The sequence below is a fragment of the Dendropsophus ebraccatus genome, chromosome 8 (genome assembly GCF_027789765.1).
Source record: "Dendropsophus ebraccatus isolate aDenEbr1 chromosome 8, aDenEbr1.pat, whole genome shotgun sequence".
Lineage (NCBI taxonomy): Eukaryota > Metazoa > Chordata > Amphibia > Anura > Hylidae > Dendropsophus > Dendropsophus ebraccatus.
The window spans coordinates 61,854,907-61,880,119 of NC_091461.1; the positions used below are offsets into that span (position 1 = coordinate 61,854,907).

The window sequence follows — 25,213 nt, forward strand, 5'->3', positions numbered from 1 at the left end:
GTTAATTTGTAGATAACGTTCTAAAGTAAATGATCTCCTTATGTGGAGTGTATGGTTATTAGACCAGTATAATAATTAGCCTCAGCTCTCTCTTAAAAAGTCTTGTGGGATGTTGGGTAGCCTCCGGATAGGCTGCCAGCAGTGGCTACACAATTGTTAACTCCTACCCTGCCGGGCAAATCTGTTACACCCCGCAGGTGTTGTACCTCTCTATTCCATAGGTTGGTGGGTTACTTTTGACATACTGAAAGTTCAACGTAAATATCTTAATAAATATAAATATAACAGAGTAGATATGAACCAATAATTGTGTATGGATAAAAGAAATGGATACACTGACAGAGGATGGCTATATGGTATAATAAATAATTTACAGTATGGGTGCCTTCACACCTACCAGATCAGCAGCGGATCTCACTTCTGCGGATTCGCAGCGAGATCAGCTGTGGATCCAGGATCATTCACCCCTATGATAGCACATACTCGCAGCGGGATTGACATCCCGCTGTAAATATGTGCTTTAACCCCCCGCTGTCCGCAGCCCCGCCGCCGCATCCTCCATCCCCGGCCGCATCCAGCAGCCCGCATCCCCCATCCCTGGCCGGGGATGGGGGATGCGGACGGCTGCAGGATGCGGCTGGGGATGGGGGGATGCGCCGGGGATGGGCTGATGCGGCCGGGGATGGGGGATGCGGCGGCGGGGCTACAGACAGCGGGAAGTCAATCCCGCTGCGAGTATGTGCTATCATAGGGGTGAATGGTACCGGATCCGCAGCGGTTTTCGCTACGAATCCGCAGAAGTGAGACCCGCTGCGGATCTCACTTCTCACTTCTGACGTGGGGCTGCATGTGGTGGCCTCCAGCCTCGGTTCTGGCTCTGTCTGGGTCTGTCTCATCTGACCTCTTAGCATAACCTTGTTTACGCAATTCTGCTGCCGTTTTAGTTCTGTTCAAAAAGCACCTTGCAAACTCATTAGTAAACCCTTCTTCCTTCACATGTCGTCATCTATAGTGGTGTTCCCCAGTACAATGCTATCCTGTTCAGTCCAGTGCACTCCATCAGCTACCTTTACTGATCAGTATGTTTTTAATGTGCGGATATTCCTACTGACCATATCTTAACTTTGGATCCCTGTTTTACAAGACTATGGTATTGACCGCACAATCACAATTTAGAGTGACAAAATGGGAAGAAAAATTACAAAGCTTTGGAAAGGGCAGAAACCTTGTCAGGATGAACTTGGGGTCAGCGCTCCAGCCACTGTTCTGTCTGCTGCCTGTTATTTTATAATGCATTGTTAGTATTTAGAGCAAGACCTTTGTCTAGAGCTAGAACTCAGTATGTCTGCTCTCTAAGAACTTCACCAGCCTTAGATTTGGTTTCTTAGTGACCAATAAAAGTGCAGTGTAGTATAGATGTAGAGATGAGGTCCACAGGGAAACATTGCATGCTGCCAGTGACAGTGGAAAATTACTTTGACTTGACCATAAATTGAATCTGCATAGCTGTTTATTCACAGATCACGTTAGTAATAACATTTTTAAACACATAAGATTTACATCAGGAAGGAATGAGACTTTATAAGCAGCAGCGATCTTCAGGCGTCATTGTCGGCGTGTTAACTATTTTAGCACTGGCTGGGTATCTAGAGTGGTACTTTGATTTGATTTGAATTTAATTTATGTAACATTTCATTGATATTATCTATGACCTCTATCTATATGCACCGATGTATGAATGTAAAGGCCAATTTCTAAGAAACCAGTTTGGTTAAGTATGTATGAGTGCAGGGGAAAACAAGAATTCATAGGGCCCCATAGCAAAATAGGATGAGCCATTGCCACTTATTGACAGAAAAGTGAAACATTGGCATACATAGCAATAAAAAAAAAAAGTATAACAGTTCACTGTAGAGATGGGCATGGGCAAAGTACCTGGAAATTCATTTCACGAGCTTTGTGAAATTTGGGTCAAATTTTTTTTATATTCGCCCAGTGACAGTGAGTGAATAATATGGACTGTGTCTTCACAAGTGATGAGCGTACATGTTCATAAATGTTTGCACAAACATGACACTAATTGTTCGTGTTCGCCAATCACAAACAATTTGTTCGATGATCAGAATGGTTATAACGATCATTTTCGAACATATTCAAACTTGCGAATGCATGCAACTGCGTAATTTACACTTTGCACCTGATAATCTGTATGCATACAGTATGCGTAGACCGAAATATATGCTTCTACTGTATGTTATTTTTTTCGTGAATGTTTGGTGAACACAAACTGATAACAATCATTTTTTTTAATGTTCTGGATCCAAACCGAACATCAGGATGTTAGCTCATCATTAGTCTTCACTAGTCCCAGTGAATTCCTATGGGTACCCAGTTCCTTGGAAAACTGGACACTTAGTTGGCAGCTAAAACAAAATATCAGCCCTCTTCTCCTCTCTGTTCCTATATCGCTCTGTTAGTCTCTCCCTGTTGTGCTCTAACTGCCTGCTGTGATCCTGCTCTCTTCTCCACACACACAGCCAACTGGCCACCTCTGTTAACGAAGGGCCTTATATAGAGGGGGAAGTACTGACATCACAGAGGGACCTGAGGCTGATTGGATGGCCGCTAGGTATTATGATTAATCCTTTTCTCCTGCACAGTGATGCTCCAGGCAGCATGTACGGCTGCCATTTTGTTTTGCTTGCTAATTCCCTTATGGGCCCGAATGGGCGGAAATTCACTTCACAGAAGGAAGCAAATTGACAGCCTAATTCACAGCGAATTTTGAATCACTGGATTCGCTTCACTCATCTCTAGTGCCATGTATAAGATTCCACATAATAGTGTGAGAAATTAGAGTTTTATCTCAGAAAAGGCAAAATGTTCTCCCTCCAACTCTGTAGCCCATACCAGCTGATATAGTTATGTCCGTGTTTGAGAGTAAAAAGAGCATTGAAAAGTGGGTGGAAGAGTGTCAAATTACTTTATGTAAATGTTACACTGAATGACTTCGCTGTGGTGGGTGCCATGACTGGACATATAGGAGGAGATTTATCAAACATGGTGTAAAGTGAAACTGGCTCAGTTGCCCCTAGCAACCAATCAGATTCCACCTTTCATTTTCCAAAGAGTCTGTGAGGAATGAAAAGTGGAATCTGATAGGTTGCTAGGGGCAACTGAGTCCGTTTCAATGTACACCATGTTTGATAAATCTCCCCCATAGGACGTAGATTGGCCAAAGTATATTCTTTAGGTGAGTTGAGCCCTATAGTTATATGTGGCATGTAAATTCAAATTAAAGGTTTTGAATGTGATGTTAAAACACCTTTTAATTATATAATAATATATTATATCTTTTCAGGGAAATAGCACCAAAGAATATTTCCTCCGAGGAACCCTCAATAGTCTTGAGCGCTACTTTTACCTAATAGCTTTCAACTTTTACCTTCATGAGCAGGTAAGCTAAATTTAATGTACATTTTCTGAGACTACGTGGTTTAGTTAGTCCTTCTTAAACCTTACCTGTAATCCCATGATATCCCTGAGATACTGGCAGTTTTTTCTATCTGCATCCTCATGACATATTCAGTAAGTTGTCTCCTAAATCAACCGATCATTTATAGTGATATTTGCTTCTTTTGCGACACAATTTAGAATTGTGTTTATTTCTAGGATTATCCATTGGTTCTAAAGAATTTAATTTAAATGAATTTAATTTAAAATTGGTGAACATATTTTTAAATATAGCTGGAGTTGGCCATAGCATAACCCTATTACCTCAGTGATATACTGGTCAGTTGAACAATATGTGTTCACTACCTAGTGTATACGTTTTTGTAAGTAATAAATGTCATTCATATTTCATTTGACTGACCTCCCATGGGTTTTTATCCATTCACATCCTCTTTTCAGTATCCCTTGGCTTTTGCACTGAGTTTTAGTCGATGGATGTGTATGCATCCCTGGATTTATAGGCTTCAAGCAACCATGAATTTGTCCGAACTTACTTTATCTGGGGAGCTAATAACCAAAGGATCACGGGTATTGGTAAGTATTGATGTGTGGGAGATTCAGTTATACTTATTTTATCATCTAGTTGATATCTAAAGGTCTGCACACCTCTTAGTGAATCCGGACGGGTTGCCGAAACTGCGCCCGGTGTACCAAATCTACATGTAGATATGGACCATGATTTACGCCTCCACACTTTTCCCCCACCTTGCTGTGCTCCCCCCCCCCCCCCCCCTTGGCCTGCCCATTGGGCGTGCGGGGGATATGGCAGACGTACACCTTCTCTGCGCCTTCTCCCTGGCGTACGCCCCTGCCGTTTCATTAATGTCCCCGAAAATGTCTACATAGTGCTGAAAATTTGATAATATAGAGTTATTGCTGATGTGTATGGAACTCATTAGGGTTAATAGAGCATTTACATAGACTGATGTTGTTACAGCACCCTTTGGCTGTAGTATTTGGCTCTCTGCATTATAAAACGTATCACTCCTAAGAAATGCTTAGAAATTTTGAGCTAAAAAGGCCGCGCAAAAGATAGTCCTCATCTGATTGCTTGTTTGGCTGACCTCTATCCCCCTGTATTGCACCATAAACATGCTCTTTTGGATCAGCCAAGCGTGCACATGTATTTCCTCAGTAAGAGGGCGATAAGCTGCCATCAGACACTTTTAGCAGAAGCTTATCTCCCAGAACAACAAAGCATGGATTTCAACAGACCTAATCCTCATTTTGTAAACCTTTTTCCTTTGGTGGACAGTTAGGATGCCCTGACATAGATTACACTGTCAGTCAACACTTACATGTATGGGCAGATCTTATAATTTGTAAGTATAGTCTTTTCACTAGACTGCAGATTTAACCAGTTCTACATCTCGACTATGGTTCATCTCTTTGATGAAGATTTTTTTTTTTTTTTAATTCAGTCAACAAAGAAGCAAAAAACATCTAGTTGCTTAGTAAACAACCTATTATACATGTGGATACATTTATTGGTAGTATTGCTATTCATGGTGGACACATGTTATCGGTTATGATGACCTGATCTGTTTTCCGTTCCAGGTATTGGATGAGCGATTTTCACCTGATGTTCTGAGCACTGTGAAGGAAATGAATGTAGCTAACTTTCGAAGGGTACCCAAGACTGCTATTTATGGCACCGCTCAACCAAACTCGAAGGTGCAGTACATTTTATGTGCAGTCCAATCCTTTCTCATTTGAATGTAGAATTTTTTTATATAGAAATCATAAGTTTTATTTCACACAAACCTTCTGACTTGTAAAAAAAAGAAAACAAAAGTTAAATAAAAATCTTGGCTGAGCACAGTTATGCTTAGCCAATCACGTGACGCGCGTCATCAGCTGCCGCGATTGGCTGAGCACAGTTATGCTCAGCTGATGACGTGGCAGAGGGCGGCCAGCACTAGGGACGGTCGGAGCGGTTCGTCCGTCCGAAGATGACATCTTTGGCACAAGATGCGGACAGGGTTCGGCAAGAGTCAGGTATGTATAGAGCACTACACTTCCGGGTCTGGTGTGGGTGGGGGGAAACACGGGGAAGGGGGCAATTCCCTAACATAACATACATTACAAAGTTGTATAACTTTGTAATGTGTGTTATTTAGTGAATAATTGTTTAGAGCCGCACTACCCCTTTAATGGAGCACAGCTAAAGACAGCAACACCTATTAAGATAAATGGCAGGTAAGCATGACATATTGGATAGCTGCTTATGTATGTTTTTAGACCAGAATTTGGCTTTATTTCTGCTATAGCCCTAATAGCAGATGATCATAAGATTTCAAAGGCAATTATTAATAGAAAAAAAATCAATACATATATTTAAAACTTGTTTTGTATTAAAATTACATTAAAAGTTATATAGATGTGTCTATACAATGTATTACTGTATCGGTTCTGCCACACTGGTAGCTGATAGAAATCCAGGAAGTGAAAAAAGTGGCCCCTGTGCCTATTCACATTGTCTCCTGCTCCTGCTGCTATCCCCACCCAGGAGACAAATCTTCCATGCCTCTGTCTCACATTGCGTGTGTTTGCTGATGATGCAAACAGGGGGCAGGGCGTGATGTCACAGGAGACTTGGCTGGATAACCCAATCCCCTGACTGATTCACTATCTCTAACCAGCCAGAAGCGGCTGCTGCACTAATTTTACTGATTGTAATGGGTGGGGGCTGTGGTGGCATTCTGGGAAATGCCAAACCAGGAAGAACAGAAACACAAAACAGAGCAAAACCCCCCAAAACAAATGAATTTTTAGTAGTTTCAAAACTGGGATAGACAGGTAAGTAGTGCGTAATGCTTCTGCAGAAGTTTCATTTTTTTAACCTCTACCTGGAGTTGCCCTTTAAGTGTTCATGTGTAGAAATTCTGCGCATCACTGTATACTACCTTCATGGGGTACCATATTCTATTTAGAAAGCAATGTTTTTTTTAGGGTAATTTTTGGGCAATATTTGGGATCCGTGTGATGCAGGTCTATGAAGATGGCTGTGTACATTAGGCCTTAGAGTGCAGATATACCTCCAATGTCTACAGAGTACGGGAAGCCATAATATTCATTGTTTCTACTTTTTGTTCTCATTTTCTGTTACAAAGTTTTAAAATGTACCTTGAAATTCTTTACAGGCCATAGGTTGTGTTCTGAACTACTTGACAGATGCAAAGAGAAAATACTCCAACATTTTATGGGTCAACCTCCGAGACGATATTATATTGGAAGGCAATGAACAAATATACACACCAAGAGAGCAGGAAAACTTGGAACAACATATTGCTGTACCTGTCAATGAACCAGAGCAGCTAGAGGTGATGGCTTGAAGAGTACACACAATTTACACTACAACTTTCTCATTGCAGATATAAAGTGGACATTATACCCTATAGTTATTGTCTATACTTAAGATAGCAAATTCAGTTGCCAATTTTACTCAACATGTTCCATTATTGATGATAATTGGATCTGATAGCTGGACATTGTCATGAAACTTAGGATTGTAGGTGTTATTAGTTTTAAATGTAACACTGCCTGTTTTGTATTATACAGATATAGATTACATACCATTAAGATAAATAATTCCACCACAGTTAGGCAATAGGGTCTTAAAGATTAGTTTTGCTGTTTATAAATTACTCTGCTCATGTCCTAGTTTAGGTCACTAGGGGGCAGTATAAACTAAGTGAATATCACTGGATCCTCCAACATAAATAACAAACAATGTGCCAGTGATGTCAGCAAACTGATTAATTAAGGAATACTTCAGGTTTAAGGGTAAGTCTAAGTTTGTGGGCTTCTCTATTGATTTTGCTGCAAATCCACAGCAAAATCTACACGTGTTAATAAATTCACTGTGGAATTCACCTCTTCCATATTGTGAAGGGTGGAATGTGCTGTTTAAAGACAAAAACGAACATTGACATGATACTGGTCATGATTTTCCGTAAACTTTTCTTAGGTAATAGGAAATGCAAGAGAAGGCAATTTTGCAAATGCATTGTAATAGCAAATTTGCCTTATTTTTATTTGTCTTTATTTTCTTTGCCTTTATTTTTAAAATTTTCTCCCATTTTTTTCTCCCTTTAGGGCCCTATTACACGAATCGATAATCTTAAAAACCAGGACGATTTGCCAGATTATCGTCTGTGTAATAAAGACAATGATCGGCCAAAGAAATGATCATCGGCTGCTTGTTGTTGTTAAAATCATCGCTACGAGTAATAGTGATGGCTGACTGGCAGACAAAGGATGTGAAAAGAAAATTTTAAACTTTATTCTTACCTGTCCATGCCCCCCAGTGGTTTTCTATCTTCTGCCTCTCCCCATTGCCGTCCACAATTCTGAGCTGATCTCTGAAGTGACAGAAGGTAGAGGACATGGGGAGTGTGGAAAGATAAAGTTTAATATATTACTTTTAGGGTGCTAACACACACGACCGATGCGCAGCAGATCAGCAACAGATCTGCAGCAGATTTGATGCTGCAGATTTGATGCTGTGTTCAGTTACTTACATCAAATCTGCTGCGTCCGCAGCAGAAAATTCACTGCGATACGGGGTGTGTGAAGCTACCCTTAAGGCAAGGGCTGCATGGACATTACTAACAATGTCCATGCAGCCCTTGCTGCACGATTGTTCAGTAGTGTAATAGGCTCGATAAGCGAGCACCATTCTAGCAGACCTTATCTGGCTTATCAGGCCGTGTAATACAGTACTTACTGTTAATGGCTCATTGCCTAGGTTCCCAACCACTGTTCTCAGATCGGAGAGCAGTAAGCCACTGTCTGAGGTCACACACATCTTCAGTGCTTGGAGTGTCCCTAGAGACATGTGTAACCTCAGAGGCGCACACAGCCCAGCTGAGTTCATTCAGCTTGGCCCCCCTGGGTCCCAGCACCTCTTCCCCCAATCCCTTCCCAAATCAATAAGTGAGCAGGGATGCAGTGGTGCAAAACAGGATATTTGTCAGGTGGGACAACCCATTCAATAAATCCATTAATACCAAGGTTGTGGAGTTAACAAGCTAAAGTCCTAGTTCAACATCTTTATTTTCTGTGCTCTGGCTGTGACTCCCTAATTGGTACATGTATAATAATCAGTAATAACAAATTTACTGTAATAAAATGATAATATATGGCTTTTTCACCTCCAGGTAAATAGGCTACTTACAAATGCCCTGCTGTGCTTACTACATTTCCATCTTTGTTTTAAGAGTATGTGTTTTTAAGCCAGATATTTGTGCTACGACATAAACATTGTGTCATATTACCTATACCTATATTACCCTCTCCTATGTACAATAAATATAACAGTAATACAATTCAAAATCAATACATTCTGTGATTTATGTATATTTTAGCAGAATATATATTTGCTACTTTTTTTTGTTTACCTGAAAACTTTTTTACAAAAATTACCATATTGGTGACAAAGCTGCTGCTTTTAGGGCAGTTTCATGCACATAATTTTTTGGAATAATACTGGACTTTTTGGCAGTCATTCTGTGATAATCCAGGACAGCCAGGTGGTGGTGGATAGGGCAGGTTGCTGTACTGCTGCGGCACTCATCACAAGGCCTGGGTGGTGTAAGCCCTCTCTGGGTCCCAAACACATTCCGTTTAAGGCAGTAGGGTAGTCCTTGGTGTCCACGGGAGACAAAATGAAAAAGAATAAGACCACACGCGGTGCTACGTGTTTCGACAACAAGTCTTTTTCAAGCAAGTCCCTGGTGTCCCTGTAGTGTTTTGGTGGTGCAGTGTAGAGGAACCACAGAGTCGAGGAAAAACTTAAATAATTTACTGGAATAGGTTTTAAAGTGACAGTACAGTTCAATACTTTTGCATAAGTATTTGGTTTGTACTTGAGTAGGATTGCCAATCCCTTGAAATACTTGGAGCTATGTTTTGAGAAGGTAATAAAGTGATAAAGTTTCTTAGGTAGGTTTTATATAGAATAACTGTAAAGTAGAGGGGGAGGGGCTACCAGGGGAGACCAATCTAGGCAGTGCAGAACTGTCAGGGTGACCTTAAGACTTGACTCTTGATAGAAGAAACCCATTCTCATGGTATAGAAAATACCGCCTCATGCTGGAAGAGATCACAAAGTGCCAGATCCAGTAACACGGCCCTGGGTTTGAACAACCAGGGTAGCTAATTTCTCAAGATTTACTGATGAGATCAAGTGAGGTTCAGTGGGGTACTTTGGCTTTACTTATACTTTGCCAACTACTGGGGATAGTCTTGGACAGCTGAAGGACTTTCCGAGAATAGACTTTTGTAGAAAACGATCACCCCAGGCATAGACAGGTTTGATGCCTAAATGGTAGATGCCCCTCTAGGGTTTTAACAGAGCGTACTGCTGTGTAGTAGTTGGTAAGAAATCAGGCTTGTAGCTAGAGTGGGAGCTTGGTGGAATAGCTGTGAGGCAGGTCAATGTCTCATTTGTGGGAATTTCTAATAGATGTGATAGGCTAAAGGGTAGGACTTGTCTGGCAGCCATACTCTTGCACGTAAAACATCCCATAACATAAACAATACATTAACTCCTATTGTCTTATGCTGTAAAGAATAAGGTGATACTCTTGTGGCCAAAAAGTAGTAAGACATTTCTGAAAATACAATATAAGAGAACATAGGCAACCTATACAGAAACTACCTTCATGGCTGACTGGATTAAGAGAGAAACCCATGGATTTCCATACACTACAGTTTATTCATTTGTCACTATCTAGAACTCGTCAAGGATTCATTAGAATGACAGGAGAGGACTTGCCACTGAGCACAATTTTTTTTTATCTTAATATAAATTTTTGAGTTTTTTTTTTTTCTACTTTCTGTTAATGTATGTTATAATCTTTTTTTTTTTTTATTACTTGTCCATGATTTCGTGGTACTGTGTGTCGTGCAGTCTTAACCACACATGTAGGTAAAATCAATTCTACCCTTATGATGTCCTCATATCCTTTAATTTCTTTTGTTAGAAATTAGAAGCATCAATAGCCAATCATATCCTGACTTCCCAGAAGTTTCTGGAAGTGTACGTTGAACAGGAGAAACAAATGAAGATGTTCAAGACATGTCAGACAATGCAGGAAATATTTAACCAGCAAAGAAGCACATATCCTGGACTGGTGTACAAAAGAATCCCCATTCCTGACTTCAGTGCTCCTAGAGAACAGGTAACAAGAACTAATTTATTAAATAATAATAGATATAGACATTCTATGGGGCACTCGCTTTTAGGGATGTAAAAAAAATTATTCACGCCATCATGGGGACACTAACAGAAGGGCATCCTCCATGTTGATGCCTTAAAGAGTCACAGTTGTTAAATTTTTTTTTGCAGAAATCAATAGTCCAGGCGATTTTAAGAATCGGGAAATCTCTACTGTTTTACATCAGTCGGATCCTGTCTGTGCTATGGAGGGGGGAGGGGGAGGAGGGAGATTAGTCACAAGCAGGGAGCAGAGAACAAAGGATTACACAGCAGGGAGACGCTGAAATTCACTATTCAGAGGCCAGAGAGGTCAGTGCTGATGTCCGAGTAGAGAGCCTGGTGATGTAGCCGTAAATGAACTCTTTGTTGTCCTCTTTTGGTGCCTCATCGCTCCCCTCTCCATAGAGAACAATGAAGACAGGGGGGGGGGGGTGAGCTTCAAACTGCTTTTTAATGATAAAAATGCATTTTTCGGCTAATAAACCCAATTACAAAGTTTCTTAAAGTCGCCTGTAGTATTGATTTGTGCAAAAAATTTTTAAATGACAGTGACACTTTCAATTAAGAATTTTTTTTTTTTATCACTAATTGTGAGTGCTGCATGGTATGTCTCTTCGGACTGTGCTGGGCTATTCTGCTTGTTTTTATGATGCATCACCAAGTGCGGCTGCTAAGACTGTGGCTGTACATGGTGATCTGTGATATGAGACGATATTGCTGGCTACTATTTCCCTTTTGTATTGAACGATGGATAAAGCTCATAAATGAGAGGAAGCACAATCACATTTCAAAAACTTTTACATAAACTATTAACATATGGCTAAATATCTCTGCTCACTTATTTTATTGAAATTAAAGACAACTCCTGTCCATATAACCTTTTTATGCATATGGATGATGTGTGGTTCACCAGTTCAGACTTTTTTTTTATCTAGAGAAAAGCTGCAAACAAAGATGGTAGGGTATTCATTAAGGTTAACTGTCAGGCCAGGTAAATGTTTTCCTGTCAATAACAGTTGGGCTTTCTGAACTCTTATCCATGCCAATCATCGGTTTTTAGGCTGGCTGCAAATTAATGAGATTTTTAGGTTGAGAGAACTGTGCTGACCAGTAGTCTTCTGAAAAATCCTTTAGTGTGCATTCACACATACAGGATCCGTAGCAGATCTGCAGCAGATTTGATGCTGTGTTCAGTTATTTAGGTCAAATCTGCTGCGATACGGTGTGTGTGAAGCTATCCTTATATGTTTGGAGCCTCTATGCTTTTTTGTAATAATATCTCTATATAATATTAACATCCATCTTTATGCCTAACCATGCCTTACAACATCTCTACATATTATCTGTTATGCAGGATTTTGACATGATCCTTCTGGCTATGAAGAACATACTTGCTGAGGACTCCAATGCAGCTTTTGTATTTCACTGTCACGGGGGCAAAGGCAGAACGACAACTGCAATGGTCATGGCATTACTCACACTCTGGCACTTTAGTGTATGTATTAATTCATTAAGTACAACCAAGTGTTGTGTTTGTGTGTGTTTGTTTTTTTTTTTTTTTTTACTTAAGTCAAATTTTTTGTTAGGGTTGTATGGTCACATCTTTCAAGAAACTTTTCATGAATTAATATATGCTATATGCATAATATATGGTGCTACTCCTGATATGCAGACACAGCAACCTATCCTGGAAAGTTACCTGAAACAAAAGGCATGCCACTGTTTTTTTCCCTAGCAAGAATGGCAACGGTCTTCACTGTCTTTCCCTAATTATCCATTCGTTTTTCCCTAATAATTTTAGATTCTATACAATGCTCAGGGAGATACTGAGTGGTTCTAATTTACTACATAGTTGAATGTTATGGGGTTGGCTGGGCTACAGCCTAGTATGCTGGCTCCTCTATGGCAGGACGCATCCAGCATCATGAGCAATAAGAAATGAAATAAGACTGAGGCAACAGTATAATGAGTTGGAGGGCCTATAGAAGTACATGTATAGTTCCAGATTAAAATGATTACTTCTGCAGCGTTTCGGGGGGTTGAAGAGTGAGAGGGTGAGGAAAGGATGATGGTGTCTGTAGTTATAAACTTCTAGGTGGCTAGGCCTCTCCTGTGTGTACCGCTGAGCTCCTGAGTGAGGGGATGCACTATGAGCTGCAGAGTGAGAGTGTGTCGCTACCTGCAGGATTGGTGGGTCTTGTGGTTCACCGCAGCCTTAGGCACTGACTTGTGGGGCACAAGGGCTTCCAGGTGGGCTTGAGGGCTTCCACAGGAACAGGTTACTCTCTAGCACTTCCCTGTGTTCTCTCTCTCTTCTGTGGGCCGCTGTAGAGGTTTTAGGGGGGCTGCACCTGTGTGTAAGGCGGTCGGTGGTGTGGACCTGTAGTTCCCCCGGGGCCAACCCCAAATACTGCTGTCTGGCAATATGGCCATTGATGATGGTGTGGTGCAGGTGAACCAGACAACAGGGAGACAAGGAGGGAGGCAATTTAACAATAACTCCTTTACTGGTAAACTTGCAGGCTCTTGTACAGTCCAGTTGCCTACAGTTGTTAATTCTGACGGCCTTTAATGGGTTACTGTGCTGTGTGGAGAGATGATCTGCCTCAGACCTTGGTCTGTCACTACGTGTGGGACGCTGGTGGGCACTGTGATCCTGTGGACCTCTTCCCCAATGATGCTTGAGTCTCTCCCTCCCTGTCAGCTAGGGAGCTTTCTGCTTTGTTTATCTAGGCCGGGCCTTAGACCACAATTTGCGGGTCCTAGAATTATTCAAAGGTCCTTGCTCAACCTCCCCTTTGAATCCCAGAGAGATATGGTACAGAGACTTTAGTTATCTCTGCTGCCCAGTATACTCAAGTCCTTTTGCTTAGGGTTCCTGTCCTTAGGATTCCCACTAACAGTATAGAAGTACCTTGTGTCTCTGTAGACACTCCTGACTGTCACTCTCAGCTTTACTTCTCCTTTGGTTAAGTTCTCCTTTATCTCCTTCCCCTTCTTCAGCAACAGACAGGCTTGACTGGCCTGCTTACAGAACAGCCACCAGCTGCACTATACACTCACTGAGCTCACTGAGCACTGAGCTCTACTTCCTATTACAGCTAGGGTATTGTAAGGAGCCTGCTACTCCTACTTTCTAGCAAGTTCTGGAAAGAGCTGGAAAGTCTACACTACCTAAAGCAGTTCTCACTAAAGACAGTAGGTGTCACTGTTGGTTGGTGTGTGCTGTGTAAGGCATGTAACCCATTCTCTGCCGGCCATTAACACTGGTACCGAGAAATACATAAGGCATTTTACATTCATAAATCCTATGACCTAACATATACAATACCACTTGGTGAACAAGTGCCATCCTATACTCAGTAGGAATTGTGCTCTTGTATACTATTACTATACTTCCACTATGTCCTTTTATACAATGTATTTTACAAAGTGGCTATACAGGGCTAACTTGAAATAATATTGGGATCCAGACAAAAGAATGTGCACTCCCTTTCACAAACCATCTCTCTATCTTTATTACAGAGCATTCCTGAAATTAGTGAGGATGAAATTGTAAGTGTTCCAGATGCCAAATATACCAAAGGAGAATTTGAGGTAAGACTCGCCATCCTGTATATCACCTCTTAGTTTCTGCTAGTTTTCTACTATTCTGTCTATAGAGGTTGTAGGAACTAGGATAGAATTGGTTTAATAGCATAGGGTTTATCAATGTCACATCGGTTTTCCTTTGCTGTATGAACCCCATTGTGAACTAATTAACTGAGCTATTCTATCTGATCCTCGTGTAAAAAGATCCTGAAGATGCTTATACACCTTCATTAGCTTTTTGCATACAGTATTCTTCCAGAATACCTTCTCAGACATACATTTTGCTTGACCAACCAAGCATATGAAGTCAATGGAAAAAGGGGAGAAAGCCACTACCAGACATCTCTGGTGGAAGCTTATCTCTATAGTGAATAAAAGTACTAGATATTGAAATGTATCCCCTTTTATTCTTTGGATGTATAGGTCCCTAACATCAGAACTCAGCCAGTCATAAAGTAATGGTATATCACATTAATATGCCATCACTTTTTTCCTGATAACCATTGTACAAGTAAGAAGGCTAAATTATATATTACATGACAGTACATGTTTCCAATTGTATTTTACTTTCTTGCTAATGTAGTGTAACGTTGCACTAACTCTCCACAAGGGATTTTACTACAGTAATCGCTTAACTTACAATGGCCTAAGCTTAGAATATTTTCCACATTATAACTTGAGACCAGACACAACATACAATGCTACAGTGAGTCAGGATCTGCGGCACATGTGATTAGCTAGATGACTGACCAATAAAATTGGCCATTTTACTGGTTGAACCCCCGTATTACTGGAGCACATGAAGTGATTGGCTGTCTAGTATCTGCTCTGTACAATACAGTGGGATACTACATGTCCTCTACTGCTCTTTACCTGGGCCAGGATGAGTTGCTCATTTGGGCACCTGGTGAGAGCGGCTTTATTTTAATTTTTTGGGGGACCCTGTGTGATCTGTACAGGACCATGAAAGCACTCCAGTCTTATACAGAGTTTCCAGTAGCTCTTTCTGACTGTTGTATATAAGGACTTACTTTATCCATATTAGTTATCTGCTTTTTTTATATCTTCTTTTTTGGGTGGTTTCAGAATTAATTTCCATAGAGTTTTGGTCTCAAGATAAAATATTTTCAACATATAATGGCCATCCTGAAACCAATTAATATTTTATCTTGAAAAAACACAGTAAAAACCCTCAATGTTTTAGACTTACCTTAATTCGTTTTAAGGACAGTCACAATACTGATACAATTTGAGCAGACATGATAGTATGTACGACAGGAAAACAACATGCACTTGCCTCCCCGCCTCCAGTGTTTGGGTCCGCTGCCCTCCACTCTAGTTCCCGATCCCTGTCCGCTTCCTGGTCTAGAGAGAGTATTTAGGATGTGATCTTCCAAGCCCATTCAGCCAGTCAGCGGCCGTAGCAGGGTCCCATATCCCACTCAGACTGGGGACTGGAGCAGAGGTCAGGGGACCTGTGCTGAAGCCAGGGAGGTACAGTAAGTGCATGTTGTTTTGTTCACCCACCTAATCCCCAGCATCTTTGGAAAAAAAAAAAGTTTGTGCCCAGACTTCTCCTTTAAGTAACAAATGGTAGTCATGAAGTCATTCATAATTGTCAAACAAGGCGTAACCTTATTTTTTATGGTTTATTCTCATTCCTGCCAAGTCTTTTTCATGCCACCCACTAGGTGGAGAATTTGTGGTTGAGGCTTCCATGTCAGTTTGCAGCAGTATCTAATTCACAGCTTACAATCTCATGCTATTTGGCTTGATCTGCTGCCAGGTACTATTTGTTGCTGTTGAATACTCCCACGTGGAGCTGTGTGGCATGCCGCAACAGGACCTCCCACAGACTCCGTACAGGAAGTAGAAGTTAAGCACACAAGATATACTTCAGTTTTCTAGCTTATGTAAGGGAAATGGTGTCCACCAGCATCCTCTGGGCTTCTTCCAATGTTTTCATTGAATGTCTGAAGTAGCTGGTACCAGCCTCCTGACCACTTGGATGATATATGTCATGCATGCGCCCTTACATAAATATTTTGTGAAGAGATTTGGTAAAATTGAGCACACCCTTGTATCATTAAATGTTTCCATTTCACAAAGTTAGAAGTAGAGGAAACAAAAACAAAAAGTTGAGTGTCTAAGTCCATTAATCATTTTTCTTTTACGCTGAATCCTCTATACAGTTGTATACTTGTATTTTCTTAATGAGAGACTGTTAGATGTTTTCCTGTTTACCAGATACTGCAATGAGATTCAATTGTATATGTATTTATTATCATACCACATACCTCAGAATTATCCTATAAAAATCAAAGTAGTAAATGCATAAGGGATGTATTTAACCTGAACATGAGCTATTAGAGATCTGAATATTCGGTGACTTTTTATGGTCCAGCTCTGTTGAGAAAATGATCATGATGGCACCTTGTAGATGTTGCTATTGATGTCCATGATACACTTAAGCCACCACTAGAGGGCAATCACGTGCAGTTTCACATGCTGTATATCTTTGGTAGTAAAAAAAAAATTACATTAAACTGTAGAGTCCATGTGTATGCAAATAATGAAAACATATCTGAGTCTTTCCATAAGTAAATTGTACTATAAGTAACATAAAGGAAGACTATAGCACAATTGCAGTGGCTAAGAAAACATGAATAAATATCAGTAATGTAAATGTTAAAAGCATTTGTAGGAACTCCATATAGAATAACTCTGTTACATGGAAGACCATCTATAATGGAAACAAAAAGTAAATCATGAATCTAATTAGTTGTTTAAAGGAATCACCCTGCAGGTTTAATATGTGTATGCCATGTTTCAGGTGGTGATGAGGATTGTTCAACTGCTGCCAGATGGACACAAAATGAAGAAAGAAGTTGATATGGCACTCGACACAGTTAGTGAAACCATGACTCCTATGCATTATCACTTACGAGAGATCATCATTTGCACTTACAGGCAGGTGAGTGGTCTGGTTTCCTTCTTAGCGCATATATTTGTAGTATGCATACAGATGTGTCACTAGATCTGATCACCATCATATTTTATTGGGATTATTCCTCTTAGCTGCACACTCATACACATATTCTGCCAGGCTTCAGGGGAAATAATCTGATTTGCTTTTTAACACATTTATGATGAAACCCATTGGCTAGATATACAGTCTCCAATCACTCTAGCTGTTAAATGGAGTGGTTCCAAAGTAATTTGCTTATGATGATCTATCCTTTTCCCTCCTCAATGGCTTAAAGGACATCTCCGGTGCTAGGGAGAAAAAAAAAGGAAAAAAAACAATTACTATACCCTCCCTTACTATTGGGTCCACGTTCATTTGAATTTCCTGCCATTCACTGGTTACTGGAGTGCCACTCAGTGTCTTCTCTTCTTTCTGGTTGTTTGGCTGCCAATCGGAGCTGAGCAAAGCTGTAAGTCATCTGACAACGTAGTAGAGGGAGCCTCCCTCTACAGATGACAATATTGACACAAAATAGTGCCGGCATAGAAGCCCCTGGTTGGGGAGGGGTTGTTGTGGGCGGAAACATAGGGAATGGGGACAGAATGGTGGTTGAAGCACATTATTTTTTACACACTCATGGAATTGGAAACTTTGAAACTTTTTCTGCCTTTTTCTTACCAAGGATGGAAGGTAATTATTGAGAAGGGTTATTTATGGTGGAGCTGGATTTTGGTCCCATTTTAAACTATATGCTATGTAATGGCATCTTCTTCTACTCCATACTACAGTGCTAAAAGATCTATGGTATTTATAGAAGTTTTCATTACCAGTGAGCCATACTCGTGCAATATCGCAGGGCAGCTGTCCTCTCCACTCCATCAGCACAATGCCTTATTCTGTATTTGGGGAGCAGGGGGCAATCGCAGTGCATTACTCTCTATTCCCAGCATACAGGTGACACAATTGGATAACAACATGAAGAAAAAAAGACAGTGGGTTAGTCTCATATACAAATGAAATGCTCTGAAAAGTCAAGTAGCTCATGACATTTTATCATTTACTTTAAGACAGACTAAATGGATTGTCTAATATTTAGAACTGTGGTGTTTAGAACTAGTGGTGAAAAACTCTCACTTATGGAAAATTGTATCTTGGCAAGCCATTGCTGTCCTTTTCACATGAAGCAAGACATGTTGATATACCACTGTCGTCTTCAATGGAACATATGGCAAATACTGAAGGGGACACAGACATGAGGACACGATAGGGGATGCCATGCAGGAAAGACAGGTAGAGGTGGGAAAAGAGACAGAAAAACTCTCCTACCAACACCCTTCTGTATGATGAGATTTTCCCCATAATTTGCCTGGACTGTTGCATAATTCATTTATCAAGGGTAATAGCAGATAACCATCATCCAATATAATCTGTAGTTGCCATTGAGAGATCCTCTGCAGCCCCTCAATTTCTATAGATGCTACTGCCGTACAATCTCTCAACAAGGGTTCTGTAATCAATCAGGGCTGCTTCTAGATCAGGGTTTTCAGTGGGCCAAAACTGAGAAATTGGACAAAGTAGCGCACCAACCATGATATTTATTGACGTGTGCAGAGTGGCGTGCGGCCCTTCCAATAGTGATGCACATAGTAGCCATGGCTCCCAATAGTGCCCCATATAGTAGTCAGCCATCCCAATAGTGCCCCTTTATAGTAGTAAGCCCTCAAATGGTGCGCCATATAGTAATCAACACTCCCAATAGTGCTGCATATAATAGTCAGCCCTTGCAATAGTGTACCCCATAGTAGCCAGCCTTCTCAGTAGTGCTCCACATAGTAGCCAGCCCTCCTAATAGTGCACCACATAATAGCCAGCTCCAACAATAGTTCCCTATTACTGCCCTCACCGGGAGACTGGACTGCTGGACTGGACCTTGGGCAGGGCCTGTGTGGTGATATCACCACATTGCCTGGACGAGACTCACTCACTTTAAGACCACAGGGCTGAGTGGCCAATTGGACTACCCATATTATAATCCGCTGTGACATTGGCGGGCCAGTTTTAGGAAACTAGAAGAAATTTGGAAGCCAGAATCTGGATCAGGAATTAATATTAAAATAAACAGGGTAGTGTGCGGTTGATCATAACATTTCATTGCATTACCTACTAGTGCAATATGTAAAAATGCTTATCGTGTCTGGTTATCTGCAATGTCAAAATATTTTCATTCATTTCACTTATGCAACAGCATCACTAATGGTTTCTCAGAAAACCCGTCTCTGGATATCAGTGATATGCCTAACTATGTCATAGAAAGTGAGAGTGAGATGGAAGGCAGCACTGCTATGCTCTCCAGTAACATGATCCTGTTCTCATTAGCTGCTGCTTGTTGGCACCACTGTAATCCGGGCCAATGCATACAATACTGAAACACCTGTTGAAAATATCTGGTATGAGTCATGTCTCCAAACTGGCCCTAAAAACTGTCCAATATCGTGTCTGAGTTGTGCCATATGAAAAATGAGCAGGTGGTCTGGAATGATTCAGCGGAAAGATATCCAGTGTAGGCTGCCAGTATAGGATTCATGAATGGCTGCCTCTGGGTTACTGACAGCTGTTTCATGCAAATGAGATGATGTCTGGCATGGTATCAGGTTCAGTCTGACATTCATCGTTGACACCTTCTGAACCAGTAAGATCTGCAAGTAGTTTAATATGGTACATAGAATATAGTATTTTGTAAGCATAAATTGCATTCAGTAAAAGCCAAAGAAAAATAAATAATTTTTACTGGTAACATAAAAAACACCAGCATGCATCAGTTTAATGGACCACTATTTGAGGCATCATCCTGAATTGTGATGATCCTGCAGCCAGTCAATGGAAGATACCAGTGATTGGCTGCTGCATTACAAGAACAATGCACACAAAATAGAAAGTTTTCGTCTATTGAGGCCATGTTCGCACAATGTATCTTTTGCATAAATCACGGCCATTGTTGCAATTTGTAACAACGGCTGTGATTTATGCAGAAGATACTTTGTATGTGAATAAATGGAATCCTGTCCAGACATAGTACACGCTCCGACCGGGATTTCAACCAGCCACATGAAAAACTGACATGTCAGTTTTGTGCAGCCGCTATTAATTGAATAGCAGCCGCACAGACATGTCAGCTCACACAATGGAGGGTGCGGCTCCGTCTGCACTCTCCATTGGGTATAATGTGAATTGGGATGCAGGCACACGCGGGTGCTCCTGCATCCAAATTCAACAGAAATGAAGATCATCTCGGATGATCTTTACTAACACTGTTCGTTCTGTGACCCGGCCGGGTCACAGAATGGCCGGTGTGAACCCGGCCATAATCTGTAAAACCAGGTGTACACACATACAGTTATCAGAGACGGCGCCAGAACGCCCACCAGTGATGGCTGTTCCATGTTAATCACACTTCTTGTGATTTAAAAGTTAGATTGAAATACAATGTGAAGCAAATCATGTATGCTCACCTGTTATGGTTATCATGTCAAAGTATGTGAAAATAATACACCCGCTACTCCACAGTCCTGACATGTTTTGCCACCTGGTTTCATCTAATGGCAATTACTTTTAGTATGTTAAGACTAAACTTCGGGCCATACGCACCAAAACATCTTGCTTACTTTTTGTTGAAAAGCTGACAGGAACCTTGTTAATTCATATTAGAAAAAGTCCTACAAAAAATAACTAATTAAATAAAAAAATAAAAAGCTTTCAAAAAATTTGTAAAACAAATAATTTACATAGTGGACAGGATCAGACAGGGTCATAGCGCTTAAAGGGGTATTCTAGGGGGGAAAAAAACAGTTTTTCCAACCTCTGTACCAACGCTATTCTCCGTATTGGGCCTAGATGACCCTGTATATGAATACAGCTGCTGATACGGCACAAGGCCCGTGGCTCTATTCGTTCCTATGGAGCCGACAGAGCCAAGTACAGTGCTCCATAGGTATGAATAGAGCTGCAGGTCGCATGCCGTACCCAAGGCTCCATTTATAACAGAGCCAGCGAGGCCTGATACAGAGATTGGGGAAGGGGGGTACAGACCCGTCCTGGACAACCTGTTTACGTAGTCAAAGCAGTAAGCTCCACGAAATTAGTTTACAAAATTCTTCTTAGGGTAGTGAGTAGTTGGTGCAATGGTGCCCCATTCGCTTTGACTGGGCAATGTCAGTTTTTTTCTTTAATTAAAAGACTTTCACAGTGTTCTTTATTCTAATAGTAGATGCATGCCAAACGGATTCCTGTACAGATGGTATATATTTTACAGTGTATTAGCGTTTTTTAGTTTGACTGTATTTCTTTCTTTCTGAATTGGTACTTGAACTTGCCCAAATTTGTTATTGCCTTTTATTTTACTGTCTTTTGTGAGCCCACATTCCTAAGACGTAAGCTCATGAAAGTCTGGCAGCTGCTTACGGGCTGGTGGATTCTCACGGCATGGTAATCATAAACAGATAGAGCCTGATAACAGTAGCAGTTCATATTAGACCTTTTAACATCTGTTATTTAGATGTAGAATTGTAAAACCGCTTCATTAGTTCAGTGGCAGCTATTTGGTTCATAGACGCTGAACTATATCACCCAGCAATAATAAAGGGTTCTCTAGCTTTTGAAATATATGGCCTATCTTCAAGATAGGCCAAAAATGTGGGTGGTGACTCTTGGTACCTTCTGCCAGTCAACTGCTTATAGGAGTGACAGCTCTAAGGCGAGCACAGCAGTCACTTTGTTGCTTACATCAGGTCTTACAATATACATTCAGAGAATGAGACACAGCTGCATTGCCAAGTACAGCCATTATGAAAAATTATTAGTTATTACAAATGCTGAACAATGAAATAGCTGCAACACTTGCTTGGTTGATGCAGCCCACTGTTTGATAAGAGTGCCAAGAGTCAGACCCTCGAAGATCTAATACTGATGGTTCGTTCTAAGGATAGACTAGTTAGGGTAGCTTCACACGCAGCGGATTTGATGCTGCAGATCCACAGCAGAATTGATCTAAATAACTGAACACAGCATCAAATCTGCTGCAGATCTGCTGTGGATCCTGTACGTGTGAATGCACCCTTAAGAAGCACCCTGGACCCTTTTTGTCCATGTATTTGCCCACTTCCAACCCCAGCTTTCCTGCAGTGCCATCTGTTTCCTTCCAGCTAAGCTGCATCTTCATAGTTCATAACCGCATCTGGGACATGTGGCCACTAGTCTGACAACCAGTAAATTCTATAGCTTAATATTGGTCTGCAGTGGGTTGGTTAAATACTTGTGAAGTACAGATCTCTTATGGCGGCCCTCAGATCCCTCCCTATCCAGTTCTAACTGTATGTCTTTCCACTTACAGTGGCTGCACAGAGGGGGCTTATATACACTATGTGGGGGTACAGAGGAGGCCTGTATACTAAATGGGGCAGAAAGGGGATGTATATTCTATATGGGGTACAGAGGAGGTGTGCATAGCATATGGGGGCACAGAGGGGGCCTCTATAGTTTATGGGGGCTACATACAGTGTAATACCCTATAGTGTAATGGCCCTTTTACATGGGCAAATTGTTGCTAACAAGTATTCCCATTAACCATCATTCAGCTAAATCAGCCTATGTAAAAAGGTCAATGAGCAAGAAAACACCCGCTTGTCAGCTGATTTGATCTATTGTGCGGCCATAAAAATCAGGAGCCAATAACAATGAATGCTAATGGCCGCATGGTTAATCACGCCTTGTAAAGGCACTGCAAGCTTGTAAAAGGACCTGAAGTTAGGGGACAGAAGAGTTATATCATAAGCTATATCATTATAACTAAGATTCATCAGTTACTGCACTTGGATGAGAACAAATAGTTATAAGATTCCTCTACCTCTCCATGCAATTACACAGACATTATGGGAAGTGTGGGCAACATTTGGAAAGCATTTCCGAGGGAACATAGGAATCAAGTTGGCTGATGCATGCCACCCCAGCTACAACAAGACATACACAAGAAGCTATACATTAGTTTATAATAACAGCCTGTTAGTAAAATCAAATTCCAGAGTGCTACGTTATGTAAGCAAATATCTCAAAGCTCTGGGAACTAGAAATGCTAAAGTGTTATGTATTTGAAAGACAGAAGATGGAATACTACCTGCATCTACAGTACCTCACTAAATGAGGCCATATACATGTTTGGAATCAGATCTATTAACTCTCTGCGGCTACCACCTGCCATATCTGTAAATGTCTATGTATATCTATGACCTAAGACAGAGTGTTGACTTCTGACTGGACAAACCTAAGCTTCCCTAAGTGTAGAGTAAGTCCCTCTTGACATTTGGGGACCCTTGAATCAGGGGGTCCCTGCATAGCAGTAGGTAGGGCCTACCAGGGTCACCACACTTTCTTTCACATGACTGAAGAAATACTCCATTTTTGGGTGTTAAAACTGTATTTTTCTATGTTTATTTTCAATAAATGCTTTGAAACATAGCAATCCACTATGGTCCTCTCACTTAACGCTTTCTAATGACTGACCTAAAGGACTGCAGGGATACCTATCCTCCAACCATCACAGGTTCCTTCTTGCATATAAAGTGATATGTAGAAAGAGGAAACTTGTAGCATTCCTTTTGTTGTAAGTTGATTGTATATATTCTGAGTTTTAAGGCTGATCCGAACACTAGAAATATGTGTGGAAAGTGCACCTTCATAGACAACTCCTGTTTGCAGTCTCATAATAAATCTTACATCCATATGTTTGGTGTGAAAATGTGACTATTGTGGTCTCTATGGCTACAATATGTGCATTGATGGCTTAAAAATATTTTGACCAAGCCGATCTAAAGATGGGATCACTAATGGGTGGGAAATGTCCATGGAAAGAGCTGTTGGTATATCCAATCCATCAATGAGCATGAATGCATGACTTTGGTGTAAGCAAACAATGGGCCAACAATGCTCAGTGCACAGATTATCTGTTTCACATCGTTCAAGTTACTACATGACACATGTGAAGGATGTATCATATGAGACCAAATTTTAATGAAAGGGAAAGACTTTTTTACACAGGCCAAAGTAGTGCCACAAACGCATGCCGATCAGTTAGATCAGTGCTCATTTGCCAGGCCTTCTTAAGGCTCAACCAATCATGCTACCTATGAACTTCATGAAGATGTACAAAAAATGCAATTGGCCGATAAACAAGTGGTTTCTCCTTTGTTGGCTGATCACTGGCTCTCTAACATTGGCTGACTATGAGCAGTAAGGTGTCCTGGCTGACAATAATTGGCCCCTGTAAAAATACCCTTTAAGGGTGCTAACACACACGACCAATCCGCAGCAGATCTGCAGCAGATTTGATGGTGCAGATTTAATGCTGTGTTCAGTTATTTACATCAAATCTGCTGCATATCTGCTGCATATCGCAGCAGAAAATTCACTGCTGTACTGTATGTGTGAAGCTACCCAAGTCCAAATTGTCATTAAAGAGAAGACCCCACCCTTTCTCCATGGCAGCTTTGAACTGTCCCTGCATTATATATAAACGACCACATGTAATACTAATTTTATGTTCCCAAAGGGCTTCCACCTTAAAGCTACTCTGTACCCACAATCTGACCCCCCAAACCACTTGTACCTTCAGATAGCTGCTTTTAATCCTCAATCTGTCCTGGGGTCCGTTCGGCAGGGGATGCAGTTATTGTCATAAAACAACTTTTAATCCTGCAGCGCTGTGTCTAACAGCCGGGGCTTACATTTGTATATGCATTAGGCTGGCACACCCTCTCTGTCCTTCCTCCCCACCATTAGGAATGCTCCAGGCAGATTGCTTCCTATTCCCCACCTGTGTGTATAATGAACATGGGCTGGATCGTTAAGACACCTGTGCAAAGCTCAAA

General features: G+C 41.0%; 1 protein-coding gene across 5 annotated transcripts in view; it reads left to right on the forward strand.

Moving 5' to 3' along the window:
- PALD1 (phosphatase domain containing paladin 1) overlaps nucleotides 1-25,213 on the forward strand; it is a 189,198-nt gene that overhangs the window by 120,997 nt on the left and 42,988 nt on the right. For all 5 annotated transcript variants that reach the window (XM_069980555.1, XM_069980556.1, XM_069980554.1 and 2 more), the window contains 8 exons: nucleotides 3,362-3,457; nucleotides 3,913-4,047; nucleotides 5,071-5,187; nucleotides 6,657-6,836; nucleotides 10,503-10,700; nucleotides 12,093-12,233; nucleotides 14,264-14,335; nucleotides 17,163-17,303. In XM_069980555.1, the coding sequence (XP_069836656.1) occupies nucleotides 3,362-3,457; nucleotides 3,913-4,047; nucleotides 5,071-5,187; nucleotides 6,657-6,836; nucleotides 10,503-10,700; nucleotides 12,093-12,233; nucleotides 14,264-14,335; nucleotides 17,163-17,303 (1,080 nt within the window). The remainder of the gene's footprint in view (nucleotides 1-3,361; nucleotides 3,458-3,912; nucleotides 4,048-5,070; nucleotides 5,188-6,656; nucleotides 6,837-10,502; nucleotides 10,701-12,092; nucleotides 12,234-14,263; nucleotides 14,336-17,162; nucleotides 17,304-25,213) is intronic.